This window comes from Triplophysa rosa, linkage group LG10 (genome assembly GCF_024868665.1).
Source record: "Triplophysa rosa linkage group LG10, Trosa_1v2, whole genome shotgun sequence".
In the NCBI taxonomy this organism is placed as follows: Eukaryota; Metazoa; Chordata; class Actinopteri; order Cypriniformes; family Nemacheilidae; genus Triplophysa; species Triplophysa rosa.
In genome coordinates, this window is record NC_079899.1 from 20930861 (window position 1) to 20957522 (window position 26662).

At 38.4% G+C, this 26662-nt stretch overlaps 1 protein-coding gene across 1 annotated transcript in view; it reads left to right on the top strand.

Moving 5' to 3' along the window:
• The window catches only part of adck1 (aarF domain containing kinase 1), a 100410-nt gene that overhangs the window by 43161 nt on the left and 30587 nt on the right, over positions 1–26662 (top strand). The window contains exons 5-8 of the mRNA XM_057344472.1: positions 8068–8226; positions 8510–8668; positions 11748–11864; positions 26457–26606. Coding sequence (XP_057200455.1) covers positions 8068–8226; positions 8510–8668; positions 11748–11864; positions 26457–26606 — 585 coding nt within the window. The remainder of the gene's footprint in view (positions 1–8067; positions 8227–8509; positions 8669–11747; positions 11865–26456; positions 26607–26662) is intronic.

Genomic DNA, 26662 nt, shown 5'->3' on the forward strand with positions numbered 1-26662 from the left:
ATCATAAGACTTTTGGCATGACCTTAATTTCAAGATGTTTTTTTTGTGAGTAACTGAATGGGATTTGTGAGAAGCAGAGGCAGTTCCAGTCATGATCAGTTGTCGTCTTTTTGTTTAACTGCATATATGGTTTAATTTGACCCCTCCTACGGAAACCTCTTAGAAGAGGCACTTGAACATGTTCTTCACCAAACCTTTAGACCCATTATGAGAAAAAAGATTAAAGGAGTCATGTTTTAGATGTAATCCAATGTGTATTTAAGGTTAAAAACGCTGTATTTTCCACATACCGTTCATGTTTGTATCTCCTCTTTGCCCCGCCTCTCTGAAATGCGCAGATTTTTTACAAAGCTCATCGCTCTGAAAAGCGAGGTGTGCTATGATTGGCCAGTTAACCAGTGCGTAGTGATTGGTCGAATACTGCAAGCGTGTGACGGAAATGTGACGCCTCTTACATATTTGGAACATCAGGTTCCAAAGCAATTGTGCTGACAGGTACGCCCACCTTGCGTATAAATTTGGGCGGTCTTAGTCATACTCATACCACAAACTGACATAGATTTGTGGGGGTGTGGTTACACGAGGCGTTTTCAGACAGGTCTGGGTGAGCATTTGCTTTTAGATAGAATGCATCTTGTGTTCCGACACTTTAACTTTTGCCATTTTACGTGTCTAATACATGCATGGGCAACTTATAACACACCAAAGACACGACACAGAAAAACACGTATTTGCGCCATATGACCCCTTTAAGATAAAGATAAGTAAATAAGTTGGAGATATTGACAAGTCCAGCAAGACCCTGGTGACTCCTTTCCTAGGGGATTCCATGTTTTGGACTTGGAGTCACAGCAGGTGAATGTGGTTTATTCAATAATTAGGTACTTACAAAAAAGGTTCAACTTAATTCAAGTTTATTTTCTTACCCCCTTGGGGGTTTTCTTTCATAAAACAAGATTATATTAGGTCACTTTCCTTGTCAGTTAAATCTTGATTTGTGAATGTTTAGATATACTAGAAAAAAGACAAAATTAGCATTTCTCTGGCTAGCAGAGAGTTGCATTGCTGACCCCACAGATAAGCTTTGCAGATCTTGGGTAAAAAGCTGAATCTGCAGGTCTGCCATCCTAGGAACATTCTGGGATTTCACGACAGTGAATGACACACACGTTTCCAGCTGTCCTGTCTCCAGCAGCGCTCAGCATGGGTGAGAGCTTCTTTGCCTTTGTTGCTTTCCCTATAATTTCACAAAAGTTCCGGCGATAGGGGGCAGAGATTTTAAGTGGTATGTCAGTCTTTATTTGCAGTTTATAGGGTAGGGAAGGAAGGTGCCACAAGATTTTTTTTATAAACATGCCATTGTCGGGACAGAAATATGCCTCACAATGAAAAGATTTCTTTGAGGAATAATAGGAAGACTTACTTGTCTATAAAAATGTTAATAGGCTTTGGTGGTGAACTGGATGTATCAGCAGTATAATATAAGACACAGTTCTGTGTTATGCAGTTAACAGTCTTCTCTTTACTTGATGCAGTGCACGTTGTCAGTATGTGTCTGTCGCCTGATAAGATTTGTAATACGAGTCAAATAAGATGAAGCGTTTACAGTTCCGAAAACACACATTTATTTATTATTATGATTTAGAGGAGTGGCTGATGCTTTAGCAAGTATTCATGCAGAAATCCACTTAATTCAAAGGATTTCGTAAAGTTTTTCTCACACGTGTAGCTGACTGATCTCTTTGGTTGTGCTATTAGTTTTATCGGGATCGATGAGTAGTTTATCAAAGCTGAACTTTATGTAAAAATACTAGAAACTTGTTCCGGTACTGATACTGTTGGCTAAAACAACCATAAATTTGGGATTAAACAGGTTAAGGATTTACACCAATCCCAAATATTATTAGTAATTATCAATAATTTTGTAATACTTTTAATCAATTTTGTATCATATCAACATTATATATATATATATATATAGTACTGTTTATACTATGTGTAAAAATATAAAAATATTTTTTATATTACAAATACAGTGATGTATATATTAATCAATTACATATAATATGTACATTATATCTATATAGTACTAATTATACTATATGCAAATATATAAATATACAATTACAGTAGTGTATATATTAATTAGTTACATATTATATCAACATTATATCTATAAAGTGCTGGTTATACTATATAACAATATGGGCAGTTGACAAATAAACCGTACACGTGTACTATGGTGTGACGTAGCAAAAATTTTGAAAACAAACTGGTAATAACATATACATTTAAATTATTAATATTTGCTTTATATTATAAAATAACAATGAAGATCTGAATTTTTGTTGTCACACCATAGGACATACAGGATGTATACATTTATTTGTCAACTACCCATATATAAATATACAAATACAGTGATTTAGATATGAATCAATTAAATATTATATGAACATTATATATATATATTACTGTTTATACTATATATGAATATACATTAATATATGTATATAACTGTATTTGTTAAATGTTGTCCTTTGTTAATGTTGTTAAAAATCGTGCAGTGATAACAAAATCGTGTGGCTTTTCCTCGTTCTGTAATCAGCATTGATGCTTTATTTGTTCTTAAGGGCTGCTCACACAGGCATCAGTTTTGTTTCTGTGTCCCCCTCTGCGGTGGTCCCGGCTGACGGTGATTACAGTGAGACACAATAAAGGCTCCAGCTGCTCGGCGGGAGGTCAGAGGTCGCGCTGCGCTATCAGGCCATCGCAGGCGCCGGCTGATCTGCGCTCCCAGTCATCTGTGGCTTTAGATAAGCCAAGATGTAAAAGGAGACAAAACTCTGATTATCTGATCATTTCTGAAAGGACAAACCGGGTCAGCCGCGCTGAACGTTCTAGCGAAAACAAAATGACAAAAACGAGAAGGGGCAACAAAGCAGAACGGGACACTATTTGCAAATGCCAGACACGTGCTTTTGTGTGTGAGAGTGTTCTCAGTGGTTGACAACAGTATTGAAACGCAGCCGTGGAGGGAATTATATTTTAGTGATACAGTAGGGAACATTGTTGTAGTATGGCATCGTGGTGGGGTGAACATATCGCGTGTGACAAGAGACAGGCTATAGTCTAATGACAACACCTCCCTAGGGATTCCTCATTGACCTCTGCTGTTGCTAATTGCTTCCATTATTCTTGTCCCACAGAGGAAAGAATGGAGCTTGGGGTGGGAGGAGCTTATCTAAGCCCTGCCCCGCTTTGGCTTGATTGACAGATGAGAGAAATATGACTCAGCAAGGAGCTTGTGGTACAGCTTCTTGCTAGCTGTTACACCATATAGTGATAAAAATATTGCTACGTACCTACCCACATCCCAGACAGAGAAGCTTTTATGTTAGGTGTAACTTACAGCAAGACAGTTGTTATTAGAATAAACCGCCGTTTATGTCGTTCAAAACCTGTATATGACACTTTCTTTTGTGGAACAAATATATTTTGAGAAATGTCTCGGTTTTGTGTCCATACAATGAAAGTCTATGGGGGGAATGTTGTTCAGTTACCAACATATCTTTTTTTGTGTTCTGCTGAAAAGGAAAGTCACACAGGTTTGACATAAGATGACATAAGGGGAAATTTCATACAAGAATAACATGCAATATGCAGTTTGGTTTATTCATTTTTAAATTTTATCTCGAATATATGAATAATTTAGCATCTTTATTTAATGTGCTGTAAGTGAGAAACCACACCGGTCAAGATGATTCTGTAAAATAATTTCTGTCTGTTGTTATCAGGAACCTAAAAATATTACTACTGACCAATCAAAATCAAGTATTTCAGATAGCCATGTAATAACAGATGGCTCAACCCAATATAGACATTTGAGCATATATTAAGAACACTTAAAACATTTTGACCATTTGTTTCAAAAAGTGAAATATTGTAAATATCTGCATGTCAACAGTGTAATGACAGGTTTTGCAGTAACACAGTTGCGTAACCCGCACGGTGGCAAGTGTTGGTCTTGTGGGAAGTTGCCTCAGGTGTGCTAGAAGGTCCCTGTGAGCAGCAAGCTTAACATTAGCCTAATCGGACAGGATGCCCGTGTATGTCAGAGACACATATACAGAGTCCATCTCTGATGTAAAACCACCGTGTTGAGTGTGGACAGATGACAGCAGTCCTGTCCACCTACTGACTAATGGTCAGTTGATAACTGGACGAAAGTGCAAAACCCGTAGTGTATAATCTAATGGACATAAAATTTTGTCGCAGAGCATATTCTATTTATTTCAGCTGTGTATTTGTTTGCGGGCCAAGACTGCTGCGTCAGACTGCCAAATACTAAAACACTGTCTGTATTTTATTAATAACAAAAAGCTGCATTTTAAGAATGATATTGTCCTACAGGGGGATTCCGAAAGGTATAGACATGCATGTGGTGAGAAATACACTGTATTTATAGTTTAGTTGAGAAACTCTGGCCAGACTTGTATACCTGAATCATATCACCAGGCAGCTCTATTTTTATCCCGTTGTCACAGACTAAAACAGTGTGACATTCAGCCAAGCAGATCTGTGTATGCGATGTTTACAGAACCCCATCCCTGTTCTATGCCGCGGTCTGTGACATACCTGTTTCCTTCAGCGTGTTCCAGACATCAGCAGGCTGGACCACGGCCCGCCGCTTACAGGTGAATTTTCTGGGTGGATGCATAAGGTGAGAAATGTCTGTTTCTCAATGGCAGGTCACCTGAGATAGCAAAAGCTGGCATCAAGCCTCTGTCGTTGGTGGTTCCGCTGGTCGACCCCGTGCCACTCAGCTGACTCAGATGGCAGAAGTCCAGCCTTCACACCGATAAAATCCAAGAAATGACTCAGTGGACACTTCAGAGCGGGTAACTCTGTTTTTAGACCTGAGAAACTGAATCTAGAAAACGAAGAGCGCCTGGTGGTGCCTCTTTAGAGGAGTCTTCAAAATACACTTGGTTGCTGCCAAGATTGGAACTGCCTGTTTTCTGACAAATGCAGATTCATTTGTCATTTATATAGGGATCAAAATGTTTTGATACTGTAGGGTTTAAAAGACCATTGGTTTCTAATTTACATTTTTTTCTTTATTTGCGTTTTTTTTGCATAAGCAATATAGCAATACAGTATATATAGTAAACATGGTGAATGTCATACATTTACCAATATACTTTATAAATATATATACAAATATTTTATTAGTGACCAGAGTTCTGCATCTATTTTATGTCTTAACGTTTCTTTTTAAATTTTCTTCCTAAAACATAGATTTTAATTTCCAGGTGTAAATTAGCTTTTAAAACTCTGCTTGTCAATATCCTCTCAGACTTAGACCCTATCTCTAAAGGGTGAAGTGCCATTTTTGCAAACTGGCACACACAAATAGCAATAGAAAGATGTTATGTGTACCTCAAGAACCTTCACATTGTCTCTGTAGATTCCAGATGTCTGTTTAACACACGTTCAGATATACATACATAGGACCTCCTATTTATGACAGTAACATTACTTGCTTGTCATTGTTAGCAAGCTATTTCAGCTGGCTCCAGATGAGATGAATGGATTCTGTATGGATGAATGGTCTGGTGTTTCATAAGCGAAACTGGGGATGATCAGTCAAGCAGTTAAAGTTCATTCTCATAATTAATAATGAAGACAAACTTTCCCTGCAGAGATGGTGACAGCTTTGCACCGTGATAATAAGAATGGAACGCTGTTGGAACCTACAGGTTTTGAATACACAAGGCTGTTTATTTATCATCGCTATAGATTAACCTTCAGGCTTTTAAGCATTTATTTGTATTTGTTTTTATTGTTGGTATTTGGCTGTGTCTCAAAACCTAGTAAGTTGACTTAATTGTCTGCTGTCTTGACAATCTAGACATGTCTACACCACATGCATCCTACTGTAAATAAAATCGAGCTAAATCTGAGACTAGAAAGGGGAAGTACTTTACTCGAGAACATTTTTCTAGTATCTGTACTTTTTGAAAAAAATCCCCCCAAAAATCAATAAATTCTAAAGCATGTGTTATACTTTTTACTTCACTACTTTTCATGAATATTTTTTTTACGTGTTTTACATTACATTAAAAATCTACTTTCTTTTTTTTAACTCGGGCAGAAATTTTGAGTACATTTTCATGTATACTTAAGTATTAAATGTAAAAAATTGGTATTTATTTATCAAATGTATTGAAGTAGAAGGTATGAAGGTACATTTTTTCAAAATCAAAACACCGATAAAATACAGATATTTGAAAATGTATTTCCCATCTCAGTTTGAGACTAAAACTCATAAATTATAACATTAGCGTTTAGAAGTCATACAAAGTGTTTAGAACTTAAAAGTCATACAAATATTTAATCATGATGTACTGTACATCATATTTAAGAACATGTTGTCAATACTTACTTCAGTAAAGAATGAAAAAAATTGTTGAACTCCTCACAGTTATGTACTGTAAATACGTAAAGGAACGTGCTTGTTGCCTTAGTTTTGACAAAATTTGTTTTAGATAGTACATACAGGTTGGTGTGGGGTGCATGCCTAAAATGTTGTTTATGTAAGTAACTATACTATACCTAAATAATATAGTAAAAAAATATTAAAACATACTATTTTGGTATCACTTTATTAATTGTTGAGAACGATGAGTTCAATTGAGCTGACCTTCACCCACCACTTCCACCACTTTCATCGAGTTTGGTTACCAGGTGACGTTAATGTTGTAAAAAGCTTTGATTTGTCAACACTCAAGGTTGAATTGTCCAATTTTGCTTTCCTTTAAACGCACTACTTTTCCTGTTAGTCTCTCCAGGAACATTGAAACACATTGGCAATATGCCATTGTGGAGCAGAACAGCTTGATATTCCTTTTGAGTTATTTATTTATGGTTTACTCCACTTGTGCACACAAAACGAAAGATTTGTCACTTCCTCGTGGCATCCCTTTCCACTGCCCCTGTTGTTTCAGTCTTGAATATTCATTGCAGTTGGCATGGCAGGCAAAACGTGGCATACGGATCAGTCATGCTATTTTTCACCAGCCGCGTTTACAACATGCCCTGCTTACACCATGCTCAACATCATCTCTCCTGCTGTTAGAACTGAACTGGCAATTAAATGATTTCTTCCTTGTTGAATATCGTCTTTCTGTGTAGAGAGTATGCTCCTGCATAATAAAGCACTGTCACTGAACATTTTTTGGCAGAAGAGATATATTTAGTAGTCTGTTCTTATATTAACCAAACAGAACAGAACATTTGATTTGATCTGTTTTAGCGAAAGGGCATGTCCATCAAATAAAACAATTTTCTTGGACATTAACTAATAGTTTGGATTTGAACATTGTGTCAACTTTCAAGTGCTCAACTTGTGTTTATAGATTGTTGCTTGCAGATTTGTTACCAGCATAGATGGTTTACTATGCTTTATACATACACATCGATAAGATATTTTAGCTGTAAATTTCTCTCTGTGGGTGCAATATCTATAAAATGATTTTGAAAAATCTTTATCCAATATTCATCATCTCAAGGACTGGAAAAGTCGTAAAAAAATTAATCTGTAAAAATCTGCGAGAACCTTCAGGGTGCAGTACAACATGTTATTTTGGATAGACGACTATTTGTATACTTAAAGGGATAGTTCACCCAAAATGAACATTCTGTCATCGTTTACTCACCCTCTTGTCATTTTAAACCTGTATGACTTTCTTTCTTCTGCAGAACACAAAAGAAGATATTTTGAAGAATATTAGTAACAATGGCAGTACCCATTCTCTTCCATTGCATGGACACAAAACCAATGCAAGTCAATGGGTACTGGCGTTGTTTGGTTACCAACATTCTTCAAAATATCTACTTTTGTGTTCTGCACAAGAAAGTCATACAGGTTTGAAATGACGAGGATGAGTAAATGATGACATCATTTTCATTTTGGGTGAACTATCCCTTTTAAGAAGCACCTGCTGCATTTCACGTTCATTTATTAAGACATTTCCTAACCTTTAAACAAAACTTCCTCCACAGCTCGGTGAGCTTTTCATCCAGTTTGAAGAGAAGCCCCAGGGGGCCGCCTCCCTCGCTCAGGTCCACAGAGCGGTACTTCCGGACGGCAGAACAGTTGCAGTGAAGGTGCAGCATCCCAAGGTCCAGCAGCAAAGCTCCAAGGACATCATCGTGATGGAGGTAATTACCGGGGGAGCGGAGTTGCCGATGCCCGGCTTCTGATGGCTAATTCTCACGCTTTATCATTGTCACGCGCCCATGTGTAGCTCGATACATCTTAGGGCCTATTCACCCCCCATTAGAGCTTAAAAATAGAATCCATCATTCAACCTACAGTTTTATTCATTTCGTTTTATTGTAAATATCCAGTTGTCCGCACGGCTACGATTTCATCTGCATCACGAGGAGGAGTTGATGGTTTAGAGGTCTGAGCTTTAATGTCTTGTATATCTGTATATTTTAGTTCCTCGTGCAGGTTGTCCATTGGTTGTTTCCAGACTTTTCTTTTATGTGGCTGGTGGAGGAGGCGAAGAAGAACATGCCTCTGGAGCTGGACTTCCTCAACGAGGGCCGAAATGCTGAGAAACTAGCAGATATGTTGAAGCAGTTCGACTTTTTGAAGGTTTGTGGAAGAGATGTGCACATGTTGCTGTGAGAGAAGATGTTATTGATCTTCAGGACAAGATTCTGCAGAGCACTGTATCGTACAGTAGATCCCCCAGAGCAAATACTGTGTGTTTTATTCAGCGCTGAGTTTCTGTCAAATTCATGTTTAAGGGCTAGTTGACCCACTTCTGTCATATTTTACTCCGCTTTATGTTGTGCCAAAGCCGCTTGACTTTTGTGAAGACGAAAAGAAAAGTTGGTCTTTTGCTTTTAGAACCATTTAAAAGCTTAAAGGAGTTCACCTTCAAAATGTAAATTCTGTCATCATTTACACGCCCTCTTGTCATTTCAAACCTGTATGACTTTCCTCCTCCTGCAGTACACAAAAGAAGATCTTTTGGAAAAATGTTGGTAACAGAACAGCGCAGCCCCCCATTCACATATTGTAACCAATGCAAGTGAATGGGGGGCTGTTAACAACATTCTTCAAAATATCTTCTTTTGTGTTAAAGAAAGTCAAGTGACAAGAGGGTTAGTAAATGATGACAGAATTTTCATTTTGAAGGTGAACTCCTCCTTTAAGTGATGTCATTCCAAACCTGTATGACTTTCTTCTGCATAACACAAAAGAAGATATTTTGAAGAAAGTTGGCTGAATAACATTGGCCCTCATTGACTTCCATTGTATGGACACAAAACCGCTGAGAGATTCCTCAAAATATCTTCTTTTATGTTCAACACAAAAAAAGAAAGTAATATACAGGTTTTGAATGATATAAGGTTAAATAAATTTTAAAAAAAATTGTCAGAATTTTTATTGTTTGGTGAACTTTATCTTTAAGGCTCACCAAGAACGATAACAAACTGCTAAAATAAACATTATATTTGGGTTTGTTTGTGTATGACAACAAAAAGTACTTTATTCTAATTTGAGCATTTTGATGTCTTTTTTCAAGTATAGGGAATTGTACAAGTGCACACAGTTACTATAAATCCCATTAAAAGTTCGTAGAATCTATCATCTGATTTTACACGCATAGAAAACAAGTTTTCTCCAGACTCAACGCCACAGCATACCCACATATTTCTTCCCGCAAGAAGACTTTTCTAGGTAAATAATCTGTCATAACAACTGCCAAACGCTGCCCGACGAGTCCTCTTTTCATTTTTAATGAATAACAAAGAGACCCGGCTGGCCCTGCAGGGTAATGAGAATTGCCTGGGTTTACACCCACAGATTTGTGCTTCTATTGCAAACTATTAGCTCTTTCAAAACGTTTGACAGTGGAGCGCAAGCCGCCATGTCAGGAATAAATCCCCGCTTTCCACGCCAGCCTCTCGCCCTGTAAAACAAGCGTGATTATACAGCAGCGCCATGACAGAGTCGCTGGAGGTTCAGAGCGCGTGACTGTTCCGCGAGGCAGACGCGCTGCTGAAAAATGACTCTGTTTACAAATGGCGAAACTGAGAGATTTTTTTTTTATCGTTGACGTTCGTGTGATAAACAGCGGAAATTTAATAGGCTGAAAGGGTGTACCCGGAGGTTGCGGCAACAGCCGGTTTCGGTTTGAGAATCCATGAATCCACCCCATTCTGTGGAAAGTTTAAACTAGTTTGATAAATTGTTGCGATTGATAAGCAGTGATGTTGAGGAACAGGAATCTGTGCGACAGAGGAGGAAGGTCATCTGATTCCTCAAAAAGACGCTCTCCACTGTCACAGACCGCTGCCCAGGTCCCACAGCTTTATGAGCGGATTAGAGCTAATTCTGAGCATTATCCCTTACATACAATCCTATTGCTGTAACCCATCTTCTCTATGTCACTCACAGGAAGTGCAGATAGTGACTCTCATCAGGGCAGAACGATCAATCTCGATATGGCTGGTACAATAATGCTGTTCGCTCATGGTGCACAGTCTATAAGAGGTTTTATCATTCTGGCCCTGTTCTTTGTTAAATGGTCAGTTCCCAAAAATAAAAATTGTTCACTTTTTTGTTTCACCTTCACTTTTCTCTGCATTGTGTGCATTCCTGATGCAGGGGTGGGGCTGTCCCATGGCCAGCTTTCCAATTTATAAAAATCTCATCTACATTCTTTCTCATTCCTGAAGTTTTTGCTCTGATATAGGTCACAATTTGCAAGAAAATACATTGTTTCATGCCAACTTTAAAGTCCCAGTGAAATTAAAAATGACTTCTTATTTTTTCATGAAATATTGCAGCATTTATAGTAAATAGCTTATCAATGTGTGTCAATTTCTTTATAATTCATGCACCCTCATAATATTCAGTTACAATCCGAAAATGCACTTCCTCCCTGAAATGACTATCCATAAATTAGACGGCTTGGCCGGAGCATCCGTTAACTCCTCCCCTTCAACTGTCAGTCTGCTGCTAGTTTCATTTCAAAATCAATGCAACAGCTGTTTTTACACACCCAATCAATTCGCAGTGAAAAACGCAAGCCACGCCCACAAATTTTCTCCATTGAAATTCCTTTTCACTCGGAAATGTGTCAGAATACGGAAGTAAAAACGATCGCAACTTCCGGTTCACGGGGACTTTAAACAGTTTTTAAATGGTTTTCACTATTATTTATTACAGTGTTTCATGCGTTTAAATAAAAGATTTTTGTTATAATGTTCCAGTATTTTCCTGAGTAAAAAAACAATTTGATTTTCAAGTAAACGAATTTGCCACATGTGAATGTAACATCGTTGACTTGAAATGTATTTGCGCAACAAAATAAACTTGATTCCATTATATAAGTGTAACAAACTGCACGCACACAAAAAAACACATTTCTAACGTCTCCAGCACATTTTTATAATAAGTTATCACATCTGTCAAAAACTTTTGCCTGTTGGAATATTACATACAAATCAAGAAAATAACAAGATTGATCAAATGTTGTTGGATTTTTAAATAAGTGATTGTAATTTTTAATGCAATTTGTTACATTTAATTAAACCTTAGCAGATTTTGATTCTTAACTATGTTTATAATTTGAAAACTCCATAAATCAATGATTTTTTTAAATAAAACTGATTTCTGAGTGCTGATGATGTTTGTATTTGTTACTTTTTTTCTGCAGATCCCAAAGATTCACTGGGAACTTTCCACCAAGCGCATTCTTACCATGGACTTTGCTGAGGGCGGTCAGGTCAACGATCGAGAATACATGAGAAAACATAGTATCAATGTCAATGAGGTAAGATAACGCCCCTTATATCTGTATACCTCAAAAACCCTCTCAATTCCCTAGATGCTGATTTGGCGATCTTGAGCTGATCTCCAGCCTGTTTTTACCAGGATTCAGAGGAGTTTTGGGAAATTATGAGCTGGATGGTTTGGGAGACCAGCTTGACAAGACTAAAGTTTTAATTTTTCAGGAGATAACCACTCAGAAGTGGTACTTAAGGGATAGTAAACCACACAAGTCTCCACTCTGCCACTCAAGATCGCTTGATGAGTAATTTCACTTTGCTGATGTTAATTTCATCGTGCAAGAGTGTTCAGGAATGTTAATGAAGCAGTCACGTTCCACACAGCGTTTGATGCCGGGGGTTTTGCAAGCTTTTGAAGACGTTTCTCTTTGCCCTGCTCCGAAAGGCTCTGACACCACCGAAATGGAGGCTGCTTGGTTTGATGAATTATGCCTCTCAAATTTCATTTCATTTTTCTAGCCCTTAGCAGATGAGCACTAAATTAAATCAGGCTCTTTTTCATATTTATATCGTAGACTGTTTTTCTGTCGCAGCTGCAATTTATTCTACTCCGCCGCTTTTGTCAGCACAAGGACTCGCCGGCGAGATCGAGGGCATTTTTAATTTTCCACTTTCGTTAAGGTGACTCTGGTTCTCTGGGTTTTACACAAAGGCTTCAGTAAGAGGTGTTGGCGAGATTGTGCACAATGAAGCGAAGGCTCTGCCGAGTTAGCTAATCTGTAGTTATGCGGGGCCAGGGGAGGGGATAGAGACAGATAAAGAGAGGTAGACGACAGAGCCGAGGCGATGCGAGGTGAGACGGCTCTTGTGTGGGGCCCTGAGAGTCACAGAGAAACAGATGCTTATAGCCTGTTGATCGATAAGCTAGCGTGTGTTCGCAAGGGGATATTTTACGTATTTTACATTTTCTAGTAGTAGTTATCTTTTTGTTGGGCAGCTGGGAAATAAGTACGAAATAATAAAGACAAACATCAAATAAAATAAACGCAAGTGAATAATAAAATGTGAGCGGTTTCATTGTAGGGTTGATATGACCAAGATTGTATGTTATAAGTCATTTTATATCACAGTAATGGTTGATATAGTAATGTAGATGGTGATTCTTACGTTTTTTTTTTTAGGAAAAATGAAATTCGGTAACGCTTAACAATACTTCATTTGTTAACGATTAGTTAATTCATTAGTTACATGAACTAACAATGAACAATACTTTTACAGCATTTATTAACCTTAGTTCACGTTAATTTCAGCATTTACTAAAACATTATTGAAATCAAACGGCGTAATTGTTAACGTTAGTTAATGTGCCATGAACTAACGTGAATAATTGTATTGACATGAACTAGCATAAACAAATATTAATAAATGCTGAAAAGCTGATTATTGTTAGTTCATGTTAGTTAACGCATTTACTAATGTTAACAAATACAACCTTATTGTAAAGTGTTACTTGAAATTACCTTACAGTACAAATGTCTAAAAATTCTCAAATCAAGATGCATACTGAACAGCAAAATGAGATAAGACATTAAAGGGATAGTTCAACCAAAACTGAAAATTCTGTCATCATTTACTCCCCCTCAAGTTGTTCCAAACCTAGTGTATACATTACTTTGTTCTGCTGAACACAAAGAGAGATATTTGGGAGAATGTTAGCAATTTTCAGTTCTGGGACATCATTGACTACTATAGTAGAGGACATTTATAAATGGTAGTCAGAGGTGCCCCAGAACTGTTTGCTTTCCTAAATTCTTCAAAATATCTCATTGTGTGTTCAACAGAACAAAAAAAACAATATTTGGTTCTACTATGGTAGTGAATGATGTCCAAGAACTAAAAATTGCTAACATTCTTCCAAAATCTTCTTTTGTGTTCAACAGAATAAAGAAATTTATACAGGTTTGGAACAACTTGAGAGTGAGTAAATGGTGACAGAATTTTCATTTTTAGCCTTGTTTTTCCCAAAATTAAGTGAGTCTTAATTAAACAAGCAAAGTAATGTCCTCTTTAACTAAACTGTACATGTGATATTGTACATATTGTATATTGTTTTCACTTCTCTGTGAACGTGAGGGCGATATGAAGACACAGTGAGAGAGTTAAAAGCCAAGCGAAAGGGAGACTCCTCCGGCCGCTGTCTTTTGTTAAATGACTAAATGGGATCATTTTAGCGCCCGCATTGTTTGTTCCTCTCTGTCATTCGATTTCCTCCAGCCTGTTTTGTCTGACTGAATTAATATGCGCGTTTGCTGCCAGTTTGTTTTGCAAATCTTGCCGAAGCTTTAAACGGCAACCTTTCCTTATCGTGGTACGCCCAGGCATCAGTGAGCCTGACAGACGGGTAAACACGGCCTGAAACCGGTCTCATAAGCCAGCGAGCCGTGCTTAAAGGGCACCGCGCACCTTTGAAAGCCGGAGGAGCGATCGGTCGCAGAGTGGATTGGCACATCAAGCATTTATCACACACTCTCACTCTCCCACGCACACGCAGGTACACACGAGTGCACATGGCATTTATTTCCCTTTACGCCGTGTCGCACACAGCCGCCGCTCGGATTTCTTCTGCCAGAGCGTTTTTCTTTAAACCGTCTTTTCTGGAGATAGCAGGCTGGGTTATGGGCGGTGCTGATTAACTGATGTTTTCTGGTGCGGCGTGGCAAATGAGGACGGGTTTTAAAAGAGAAATTTTATGCATAGGCCTGGAAATGCAATCAAAGGGCTCGGTTCATCAGACTCATTTGAAGTGGAGCAATTTAGCGAACGCTTCCTCTTATATTTTCCGCCTCTCGTTTTAATGCCGAAGCGTGTGCGCGAGGCGGTTGGCGTGCGCGACCGAGTGTTTTAAGAGGGTTTTAGAGGTTCGGGGAACGCAAGTGATCGTGGTATTAGCGAGCGTGCCACGTGGCCACTCAGTGGGGTTTTGCTGAAGAGACGCTCTTCATTGGAACAGGTTGAAAAGGCAGCGCAGCCCGCTTGCTTAAAAAGACACTTTATTTCGAAATAGCAGAGCTGTGGGTGGTTAGCAAAGCCTGTGGGGAAGTGCTGGGGGCTGCTGGGAGGAAATGAGTCTGCTCTCTGGAAGGGCCTTTGAGCAGCGGGACCTGAAGACGGTAGAGAGCGCATATTTTTCTGCCTTAAAGCGTACAAACAGTCACGGTTATGCATGGAAAGCAAGCGGGGCACTTTATGCCGAAAGAAATGGAAAAATACATTAAATGCCATGTTACAGATGTTTCTTCATACAGTACATAAAGTTTATTGGTTACATGATTTTTATATGTATTTGTAAACTAAATTGCAGACTATTATTAAAACGTCATCGTTTTTAAAAGGGATGCTATATGTTTCCTATCCAACAGTCAGCAGTGTGTTTATCAATCCATTTAAATAACAAACTGCATGCATGCTCATTTTATAAGCTTTATTAAATTTCAGCTTGTTGGTTGGAAATCCTGGCAAATAGGAAAAGAGCCTTTGGGAAATTAGCTCTGTGAAATTCCAATCAGTGTTAGATTTCATACTATGACTCCCAAAGCATATGCTGATCACTGTTGTTAGAATGAGAAATTCTCTTATTGACCAGAGCTTTGTTTTTGTGTTTTAAAGAAAAATACTGATTGAATATAGATAGTGGAATACAGGTAGCGGATTATATGACAGAAAATCCTGTTATTTTCCAAATTATGATGTCATGATATGTGTAATGCAATGACACCATTGTTTTCCTCACTATGATGTCACTTTATCCAATGATATTATGTTGTGGTGGTGTGTGATGTCATAACAAACAGTATATGCAAACGGCATCATTTAATGTAATGTAATTGAATGTATAGTGATTTGATGTTATTTTCCTTGTAGTGACATCATAGTAAGTGACATGGTTAAAAACGTAATTTGATTTTTATGTCCTTGCATGTCCAGAAAGAGGTCAGTCACTTCCGCTTAATCTGTCAATCATCTCTCTCTCTCTCTCTCTCTCTCTCTCTCTCTCTCTCTCTCTAAGAGTACATTATAAAACCACTGCATGTAACATGTTACATCCAAATGTGAGCAGAACAATTTAAACTCGAGGTAATATTACCCAGCATCACAGACATCATTTCGGCCGCTCCCACCCTGCAGTACTCTTTAGACACTGGCCAGCTTTTACAAGGCTCACAAAAGTAAATAAAGCGAACAGTGTAGCCGAGCGTTTTATCAGGGCTGAAGACTGCCGTTGGCATTAGCCAATGATGATGAGAGTTATTAGACAGCCGATGAGATAGATACAGAACATAATAAATGATGGAGTCTACGTCTGAAACGGATAGAATTATTAACTGGCTCTGGCATCGGCGAGCTTCTGTGTGGGAGCTGGCGTGTAAGTAATCACAAGATTGATGATGGCCGGAATGGACTTTTCTCCCTGTGTTCTGCTAACGTGCTTGGAATGTCCGAGCATTTGATTTTCTTTACTATCAGGGTCCTAGAAGGCGTTTTGCTTGAGCTGAGTTCATAAGGTCTGATGATTTTGTTGTGATAGCATTAACAATGGCTTCATGTTTGAGAATTCGTAGTATATATAGTTCCAGGGTTGGGCAGTATGGATGTAGATTCTTATATTCTGTGTGTAGCACAGTATGTAAATAAGTGTGCGTGGCTTACTTATGTGCATCCCTCCTTTAATCGCTCAATGATACTGTGTATCTAGTACATACCTAGTCCTTCCTAAGAGCTAGTAACCGATTAAAATTTTTAAGCAAATAAGTTTCCGGATATCTTAAGAAATTGATCTTTTTTTGAAATTAATTGCTTTTAATATCATTTATTGGCAAAGCCTCTGAAGACAATAATTCAAAGAAGTTATGTTGAGGAAGAAAAACACATTATTGGGTATTTCAGAAAGTGACTATTTTACTTAAGGTTTTGGCTCATATCTTTGTCAACACATTAGCGAAAAGGAAGCAATCTCAAATGAAAAGGGTACTCACTGCATTTATAGCGTTTCTGTGTGTGTGGTAAGAGCATTCGCACGGATAACGCTGTCCCACCCCTCCCCTTTCCGTATATCTTTCCTCTACGTCAAATCCCAGAGGACCGATTCTTGTGGGTCAGGCAATGCGAGCCTGACCGATTCAATGCGAGGAATTAACTCTATTAGCTGTGATTTCTACATCACCGTGAATTGAGAGCTCTTTAAATAGCCACATGAGCCTGTGGGCTGCTGCGAGAGGCCATCGCTACTCTACGAGGTCTCTGGAGGCTCCTGGATCCGTTACAGCATCCATGCTGCTCTGAGACCGAGACAGTGAAATCGGTCCTGATGCTGTTTTTTTCCCGTGAACACTTCAGAACCATTTTTACATCTCTGTGTATACCTCACCCACTTTTTGGCTTGCTCTTTCACTGCCGTACAGTATATTTATATTATATTTATATTATAGATTTCCCACACTGTAGTCTTCCATTGTTTGGCAAAACAGTTGTCCCCAAACCTACCTGATAGTTTTTACCTGGTACTATTTATTAGAGTGATTAAAATTCTGTCATAATTTACTCACCCTCATGTCATCCCAGATGTTATATTTTGGATATTTTAGCGAACTTGAAATGTAAACGGAACAGATCCGAGTGATATGTTCAAATGTGGTGACGCATTGGTCATCATATGTTCCATGACAAAATGCTTAAATGACGACTCGTCCCAAGACATGCGAGAACCAATACGATTTGAATTGACTGAAGTGTGGCCGTATTTGTATCGCTCTGATGTAAATATGCACAAAATATTAATCGCTTTCTTTCACAAACAAAAAATTATCGATGAATTTGTGTGTGTTTTGTAGCTCATACTGTTTGTAGCTCATACTGTTATATACCATATAACCTTACTGTATTTTAATATGCAGTTTTTAAGTTTGTGTTCAACTGAAGAAAAAAAGTTATATTTGAGTAAATGATGAGAGAATTAAAATTTTGGGGTAAACTTTTCCTTGAACAGGGGTAGATAAAATATAACTTGAAGTGATAGGGAAAGAGACAAGCATGGGATGTGACTTTTAATTTGTAAAAATGTGTGAATGCTCTTAATATGACTCAGCGAAACACAAGTACTCTCCTCGCTGTGGTCTCGCTGGGTCTGGCAGAGGGTGCGTGTGTGTTGATATTATTTGTGATTATTATGAAGTATGTAATTAGGAGGTGAAGACACACAGCTGTCAAACAGAGCAGAGCCAGAGCTGGAGTCAAGCCGGCTGTCAAGTGTTGCGCCTATTAAAAGGCTTAAACTCGATTATATTCCTCAGGAAGTTGAGTCCCCTCTGAGAAACTCTGTTGTGAGGCTTGTTAAAATGATGTGGTGGGTCTCCAAGAGTCATTAACGCAATAAAAGGTGTGAAATAATCCACATAACCCAAACAAAAGCACGAATTGTTTGGAACCACTTGATAATCTCCTCAGTGTTTAAGACGTACTGTGTAAGAAATTGGTACTGCCATAGATTTTTAGGCATGTTACACATATGGAATGGTTCGTACTATGGTACCGTATTATAAATCTTATACCGTCATTATACCACAGTATTCTCTAACATACTGCCTATAAACATTTGCATAGTCATTTAGTGAGAGATGATGAGTGACTGGGGTTAAATTCCTCTCTTACTCTTTCGTTCTCTCTGTTTCGGTCGTTCTCACTCTATTTAAGCTTTTTTGACACTGACTGATGACTGTCCGTTGTTTGGGCAGCATGGCCTCCAGGCCAATGAAATCTCCATCATTATTGCCCCAATGACACATTAACAGATTGCCTCTTATACCGAATTCACTACAACTTTATATAGATTTGAAAAAACATTGGCATTATTTAGAACGTAGTGCAAGCAGGTAATTGCTGTAATATTGTAGTTTACCACATTATTGATTGACCATAGAGAATTTTGGGGATTTTTATGTGCATACCTGTATGTCAATAACAGAAGCCACTTGTTTTATTTTAGTTTGGGCTAAAATAATATTTAAGCATTTTATTGTTATTATTTTAAAGCGATAGTTCCCCCCAAAATAAAAATGTACAATTTATTCACCAATATGTCATTCAAAATCTGTTCATGACTCTTCTGTGGAAGAAGAAATTATAAGAAATGTCTCAGTGGTTTTGTGCCCATACAATGGAGGTCAGGTTTGGAATGACACGAGGGAATGATAAACGAATTTTCATTTTGGGGTGTACTGTCTCTGTAACACATATACTGATATATGTGCACTTTACCTCATAAAATTTTAGATTGCATACTTCTAAACAATGTTAATTTTCAAAATACTTTGTGTTTTTTATTAAACAGTATCAAGCATGCATCCTTGTTACCTGCAACTGTTCCACTGAATGATCAACAACCTAAAGAAAAGACCATTTTACACGTTTCCTTCCACCTTATCCAATCAAACATCTCGACTGTGACGCTTCAGTGTGACAGTGAGGAATCGCCTCCTTCTCGGAAACGCACACACGCAAACATCACCCCTGTCCAACCCACCAGATAACAAATAGAAAAGACGTAATTAATTACCATAATTGAAAGATGCCGTCCCTTCGAGATCAATTGTTTGCATTGCTGGTGGCTCTTTTTCCCATTGGTCATTGATTAATGGGATGTGAGACTATAAATGGCCTCTCGGTAATGCTCCGTGTTGTTATGCATTAGCAGCTTGTAATGGAGGGCTTCTTCCCGGCTCCGCCGCTCTCTGCCTGTCAGACCCCTCGTCCTGTTTAAGGTGACTGCGAGGCTTGTTTATACACGTCGACAGCGTTCGACGCTGACAGTACATAAAGCCTCCGCCAGCATATCCCGCTGTTGAATAGGAATTACGGGTAATGATACAGTGTATAATTGATATTATGAATGCAGGCCTTTTTTTCCTCTAGTTTTCCAGAAGGTGTCAAGGTGCCGGAAACGAGCCGTTTCTCGTCTCGGTGCATGTGCGTGTGTTGCGGTTGTCAGTATTTAGGTCAAACAGAGGCGTCCTAACAGGAAATCCCTGCTGACAAGCGCGGCGGAGGTGAGATATTAAGGAAGACAGCTTGTCTTGGACTGGGTGACATGGCTGCAGATTGAAACAAACACTCCTCTCAGTACCTGACGCTCAGCCCGGGCTGTTAACTGAACACTGAGAGCCACCTTGGAAGTATAGTCACAAATTGCATGTAACGCTCAGTCAGTCAGGCGTGATGTCATATATGATGTCAACAGGTATGTACTGTATAGGGCAGTGGTTCTCAAACTTTTTCGTTGTAAGGCCCCCTTTGTGTAGAGTGCATCGCTTTGCGGCCCCCCCCAAATAAAGACTTATAATCTTAAATTTAACATTTTTATTTAAACAAAAACATATTCGGTTATGCAATGCTGAAACATCAATTCTTTTGTCTTATTTTTCTGATGTTTGATTGCATAAAATCTATGATCAATTTCTATATTTCACAAAATCTGTGGCCCCCCGAATACATCTCGGGGGGCCCCCAGTTTGAGAACTACTGGTATAGGGGGCTTCAATAGGGGAACCGTCATGGCTGGCATGTTTTGTAATGAAGGGTGGGGCTTGATAGGGCAATATCACTGTTATTATTGACTATAAGGGATAGTTCACCCAAAAATGAAAATTCTTTCATTATTTCTTTCTTCTGCAGAACACAAAAGAAGATATTTTGAAGAGCATTGGTAACCAAACAACAACGAGTTGGCTAATTGGTATAAATTTGTACTCATTCATATGTTTTAGTATGATTTGCTTTCACACCAGTGATGATTTACAGTAGTTTGGTGGTGATTTATTATTTATTTTTTCTATTAATCATACGTTTTGTATAATTTACATCATATACATTTATACAACTACTTCGTAAAATACTTACAAATTCCTGTGATGTCAGATTGGACGGTCAACTCGAAACCTTATTTTCCTTTCGATTCTCAAAACACATTTTCTTCTGACCAGAGATGAGGTTAGACTCACTGGTAATAAAAAGCATTTGTCAGAGATATTGTGAACGTGTGTCGCAGGGTTGTGGAGGGAGAGATTGAAGATGCCACTGGGGCGGACGTTCTTATCTCCCTCTGAGATCTGCCAGTTCAGCCGCCCGTGTGCCAACCTCTGAGAGCAGCTCATTAGATTTAGTGCTTCACTTTGTTAAAAGCTTCTTTCTGTGTCCTGCCTGGTATTGATCAACGCAGGATCAAGATTACAACTGAAAGATTTAAATACATCTGCTTTAGATGCAAACCCAGTGACATTCACTTTATATCGTCTCTGTTAATAAGATGTTGGATTGGAGTAACATAGCTCTATGTTTTGTGAAACGTCTCTATGATTGAGTATTTGTCAGGGTGCTTTGCACAAGGGTGAATTGTTGGTTGGTCATCCAGAAAGGATGAGATATTTGGGAGTAGTTGTTTGAGTCTTTCAGATCATATGCATCACAGACCAATGATCTGGAAACGGTTTAACCGCACCTAATCTGGGCTGCGTTTCCCAAAAGCATCGTAAGCCTACGTTGGTCGTAGCTCCATTGGTGACAATGGTTTTAAGTTAAATGGTTCAACTTAAGGTTACGATGCTTTTGGGAAACGCAGCCCTGAGCTCTTTGTTGCCGTTGTCTCCTCCCACTGATTTTTATTCTCTCTGCAGGCTTTAAATTTCTTTTAAGACATGTCCTAGGACAAAAATAGCCTTTATTTTGTGAATCGTCTGTAACACTTCCGCTTTTCTGCACAACCATCTGGTTATTCCAGATAGTGAAAAGAAGAGTGATTTTGAGGTGTTTTTTATCTTTCTGCTTGTTCCGTGTCGTTGTGCCGTGCCACAATGCCGTGATATTCACTCGGCTGGCAGAAGAGGTCCATATGGAGAGTTTTTATTCTGTGTCAAGAGCCCCAGTAGTAGTAATTGCATCTTCCCTTCTGAAAAAATTCAATCTAGCGCGATGCGACAGGCCAGCTGTGTTCAGCTAATGCTCAGGTAGACGTCATCCACGCGGTCGTCTTCTTAAATGATGATAACACATGCACACGTTGGGGGAGAGTGGGGTAAGATGTGCCGCTTTTTGTTGTTGTCTAGAATGTTGTATTTTATTAAATCAGCTAGGATGTTTATTATTCCGAATATTTTAACCCTATCATGCATGAATTTATGTCATGATTTTTTGTTTTTGTGTGTTTTTATTGGTGTTTAGAAATGTTAAACGAGATTTTAAGAGATTTTCAGATGTCCTCTTGAGTAGACCGTATGCGTTACAATTTCACGACATTTAACACGACATTTTTTTGCAACAGCATATGATATTGAGTTGTTATATTTGAATAAAAAAAAACCCACCTGATATGACGCATCTTATCTCATTTTGACATTTTGGCTTTTTAAATTTAACTGAAAAATTAAATACATTTTATTACTATATTTATTATTTATACAATTAAATTTAACTTCTGTATTGGTAATGTATTATATGTATATTCTCCTATGTATTAATGTATAAATTTGACTGTGTTTAGCATAAAAATATGCACATTTTCTCGTGCATGTCATCACATGCATTTGTAAACAATGTTTTTTCTAAATATATGGTCATGTGACACATTCTGCAGCGTTTGCAAGAATAAGGGCTCGACCCAGCTTACCCACAGGCACAGCTTTCTTATTCGTCTCCATTTCTTATTCTCTGCCCAAATAGAGGCTCTCAGTCATGTGATTTCTCTGCGTCCTGTGACACGAGCCACATCCTCAACCAAATGCGAAGGTGACTTTAAAAGGAAGACGGAGCAAGTGCAGGGATGAATGCCTGTACCTGCCTCGTCTACCGTCTCACTTTTTCTGCGCTGTCTATTTTTAGCATGCTTTTGAAAGGAGCTGTCCTGTTCCTGATCCACAGGCTGGATGAGCGCCCCTCGTGTTCCAGTGTGTACTATAGTACTATAGTAAAATTCTACACACACACATTGAGAAAAAAATGTCATACTTTGTAACTCCAGGTGAGAAAACTGGGAGGTTTGTTGTCTTATCATTAATGGTACTTGATAAGGCAATTTCTCAAAAATTCTCAGAAGTAACTATTTCAAGTATTAAAAAATGAAAGTGATAGTTCACCCAAAAATTAACTAAATGAAATTCTGTCATCATTTACTCACCCTCTTGTCATTTTAGACCTGTATGACTTTCTTTCTTTCGCAGAACACAAAAGAAGATATTTTAAAGGAAGTTGATAACCAAACAGCGCCGGTACCTATTCACTTTTGTTGTGTGGACACGAAACCAAGTGAAAGGGTGCCGGTTAACAGCATTCTTCAAAATATTCTTTTGTGTTCTGCGGAAGAAAGAAAATCATACAGGTTTGACACAACAAGAGGTTGAGTAAATGATGACAGAATTTTCATTTTTGGGCGGACTATCACTTTAAATCCTACGTTTACCTACTATGCGAGTGGCACATTATTTTGGATAGCCCAATGACACAAACCGTATGACTTTTAAATAAAAAAATATTTTCCACTGGTTATAACTTTAACCATCAATAAAACAGAATCAAAATAGCTCAGTTGGTCAATGAAAGCCAATGACCAGTTGCAAGTAATATTTTTCATTTTTCTACTGTAACCAAATGGGGAACATAATAAGAAACAATATTAATATTAATAACAAATAATAAATCCATCTGTAGTTTTAGACCTAGATCGAGACTATATCTGAAGAGTATTTTTAGCTTGCTGTTACCTCTCACCCCCTGGCGTAGCATGTGACGGACGTGTGAGCGCAGGGTTCTTCTAAAAGAAAGACCCCAGCATTAGAGGAGTGCTGCGCTGAGTCATTCCGACCGCATGTACGTGTACGGCTGCACCAGCCCTCTCTCTCCGCAATACAATAACTCACGTCTGAGGTGCATGTGCGCGTTGGCTGATGTCAGGAATTCCCCCTCCTCTTTTCCCCCTGCTTCTTTGGGATTCAGCGCTGGTGAAGTTGTCAGGGAAACCGAATCATCAGTTTGGTGAAATGGGACAGAAAATATGATTTATTCCCTGCATGCATGCATTCCTCCACCAGTGGAAAAAGAGATTAGAGATAGATCCTGGAAAGTCGGCACAGAGACACGGAGAGAGAAGGGATTGGGAGATAGACCGAACCTTTGTTTGCCACACTGCGGGCTAATTTTGCACTTCATTGGCGCGCTCTTCAATCAATGACAAATATTTGTTGTTGTGATGGCCTCTTGCCCACCAGTTAGGGTTCACAGGTCCTGATGACCTTTTCTGGATCACAATTTTCTGCCTATTTCCTCGAAAGATGAAATAGATTACAATTTTCTTCTTTTTGCTATTCTTCTTCATGACAGTGTATATAATCATTGTCCAACATCACGAAGAATTGACCTTTTAAATCTCTTCACTTCATTTTTAAGTACCCTTAACCACCGCGTCAAGTTCAATTTGGTCCACATAAACTTCTTTTAATCTGCCTTTTGCATACCCTTCGCGTGGTGCCCTGCCTTGGGATATTCGTCTGCGTCTTCCCTCCAAGGGCACGGTTGATGAGCTTCTCATTCGCCGCATCCCGAAGTGTTTATTAGCATACTAAACCTCCTCCCGCCATCTATGCATGCCCAATCAGGCCTTTGGGGATCCTCCGCCATCCCATGATGCATTGCTCTTAGTGTAGTGATTATTATTGTGAGCTTTGGGTAAGTTAGTGAGTACATGACCTTTCTGCATACTTTGCTTAGGTTGTGTAAATATTTAAATACATTCACGCACATGAGAAGAAAAGTTTTTTTAAATCATAAAAATGACCTTTTTAGGATTTAGCTTTGCAAAAACAAAGCAAGTTACTGATCCAAATATGTCTGTCTGTCTCTGATCTGAACAGTCTGGTTTTCATTGGTGTTAATACGAGGCAAATATTAAGTAAACGTTTGATTTGCTTTTTTAATTTTCTACAGTGCTTTGTCATTCACGCAGCTTTGGTCATTCTGATAGCTCGGAGCAGCCAGTCTTGTGTCTGAGTCACACAGCCTTTCATTGTTTCACATTTTGGATGACATCATAGGTGTAGATCACCACTCTCGCCAGGATGACAACCTCAAAAAATAAAATAAAAAATACAATGAATCACAGTTGCACAAGCGGATACATTTCTGCATGCTCAATGTGTGACTTGCCACACATCCGCTCCCATTTAAAACCTATTGCTTTGAGCCACCTCATCACATTACTACCATAGTAATACAAGTAAGCAGAGCTGTAGACATGAGACGGCAAAGGACCTGGATTAGAAGACCTAGAAATAATCTATTTAAATAATAATAATAAAATAGAATAAGAATAAGAATAATTCACTTCAAAATAAGCCCCCATTGACTTTCCATAGTCATTTTTATTCCTACTATGGGAAGTCAAGGGGGCTTATTTTAAAGTGAACTACTCCTTTTATAGCCAAATTGATCGAAATCATTTTAAGAAATTGTACTATTTAGAATTCAAGAAAAACTTTACCATCCTTTTTTTGCATTTTAAATTACCATTGTGTATAAAATGTTAAATAAATCGACTAGTCCATTAAGAGCTTCAGTTGCCTCTGGTATACATGTATTATTGAAATGAAATAACATAATTCCGTTCATTGGGCTGAACTATAAGCTCCAGACAGATGAGTTTGAATAGACGCTTGTTCTCTGTGCTACACAATGATATTTCTAATTCTACTTCACACTGACTGTCTGCATTATAACACACTGAGGGGCGATGATTATCCCAATTTATCTTCAAAGACCCAGTGTGGGTGGAATAATTGCGTTGGGGGTTGTTTTATAATAAATACTTTCTCCTCTTGGAGTCTTCAGCCAAACGCATTATGTGATGATAAACGGACTCCTGATTTGCTTGAATTCAGGGCTTATGCAGCCATGTTGTTATTATGTTCGTTGTATATTCTTCATGGCCTTTTAAGGGTTTGTTGGTTTCTGCTTGTACATTTATTTTGTTTATTAGCGTACTGTAAAATGCATAGATGCCACATTAAAGGGATAGTTCACCCAAAAAATTATTTAACCGAACAACGGCGGAACCCATTGACTTATATTGGTTTTGTGTTTTTACAATAGAAGTGGATGGGTACCGCCGTTGTTCAGTGACAAAAATCTTCTAAATATCTTCTTTTGTGTTCTGCAGAAGAAAGCCATACAGGTTTTAAATGACAAGAGGGTGAGTAAATGATGACAGAATTTTCATTTTTGGGTGAACTGTCCCTTTAAGGGTTTTGACTATTTCCGCCATATTGGGGAGGTCAGGATCTGTCAGCTCGTACAAGTGGACGATTGAGCTGACGTACAGTAATATTTCAATGCTTGACAAGTTTCTTTTTGATAAAAAAGGGGGAAAACTGTCAATGTACATTTCTTTTTTCAAGTCAAGTCGCTTTTTGCCTTTTTACTGGCATGAGGTTGTATATCTGGCACAAGCACAGTGGCTTAATGTTTAGTAGTGTTCTATTTAAATAATCTCATTCTCATATTGAATACAATTTTTTTAAATCTTTTTCATTTTCTCGTTTGATCAGATCTCCCAGAACTTGGGCAAGATGTACAGTGAGATGATATTCGTCCACGGTTTTGTGCACTGTGATCCTCACCCTGGCAATGTGCTGGTTCGAAAAGGTCCTGAGAGCAATAAGACGGAAATTGTGTTACTCGATCACGGTCTGTATCAGGTAAGACATCGGCTGAGGCTGGCGCAGACTCGGATTCATCACTTATTACACCTCAT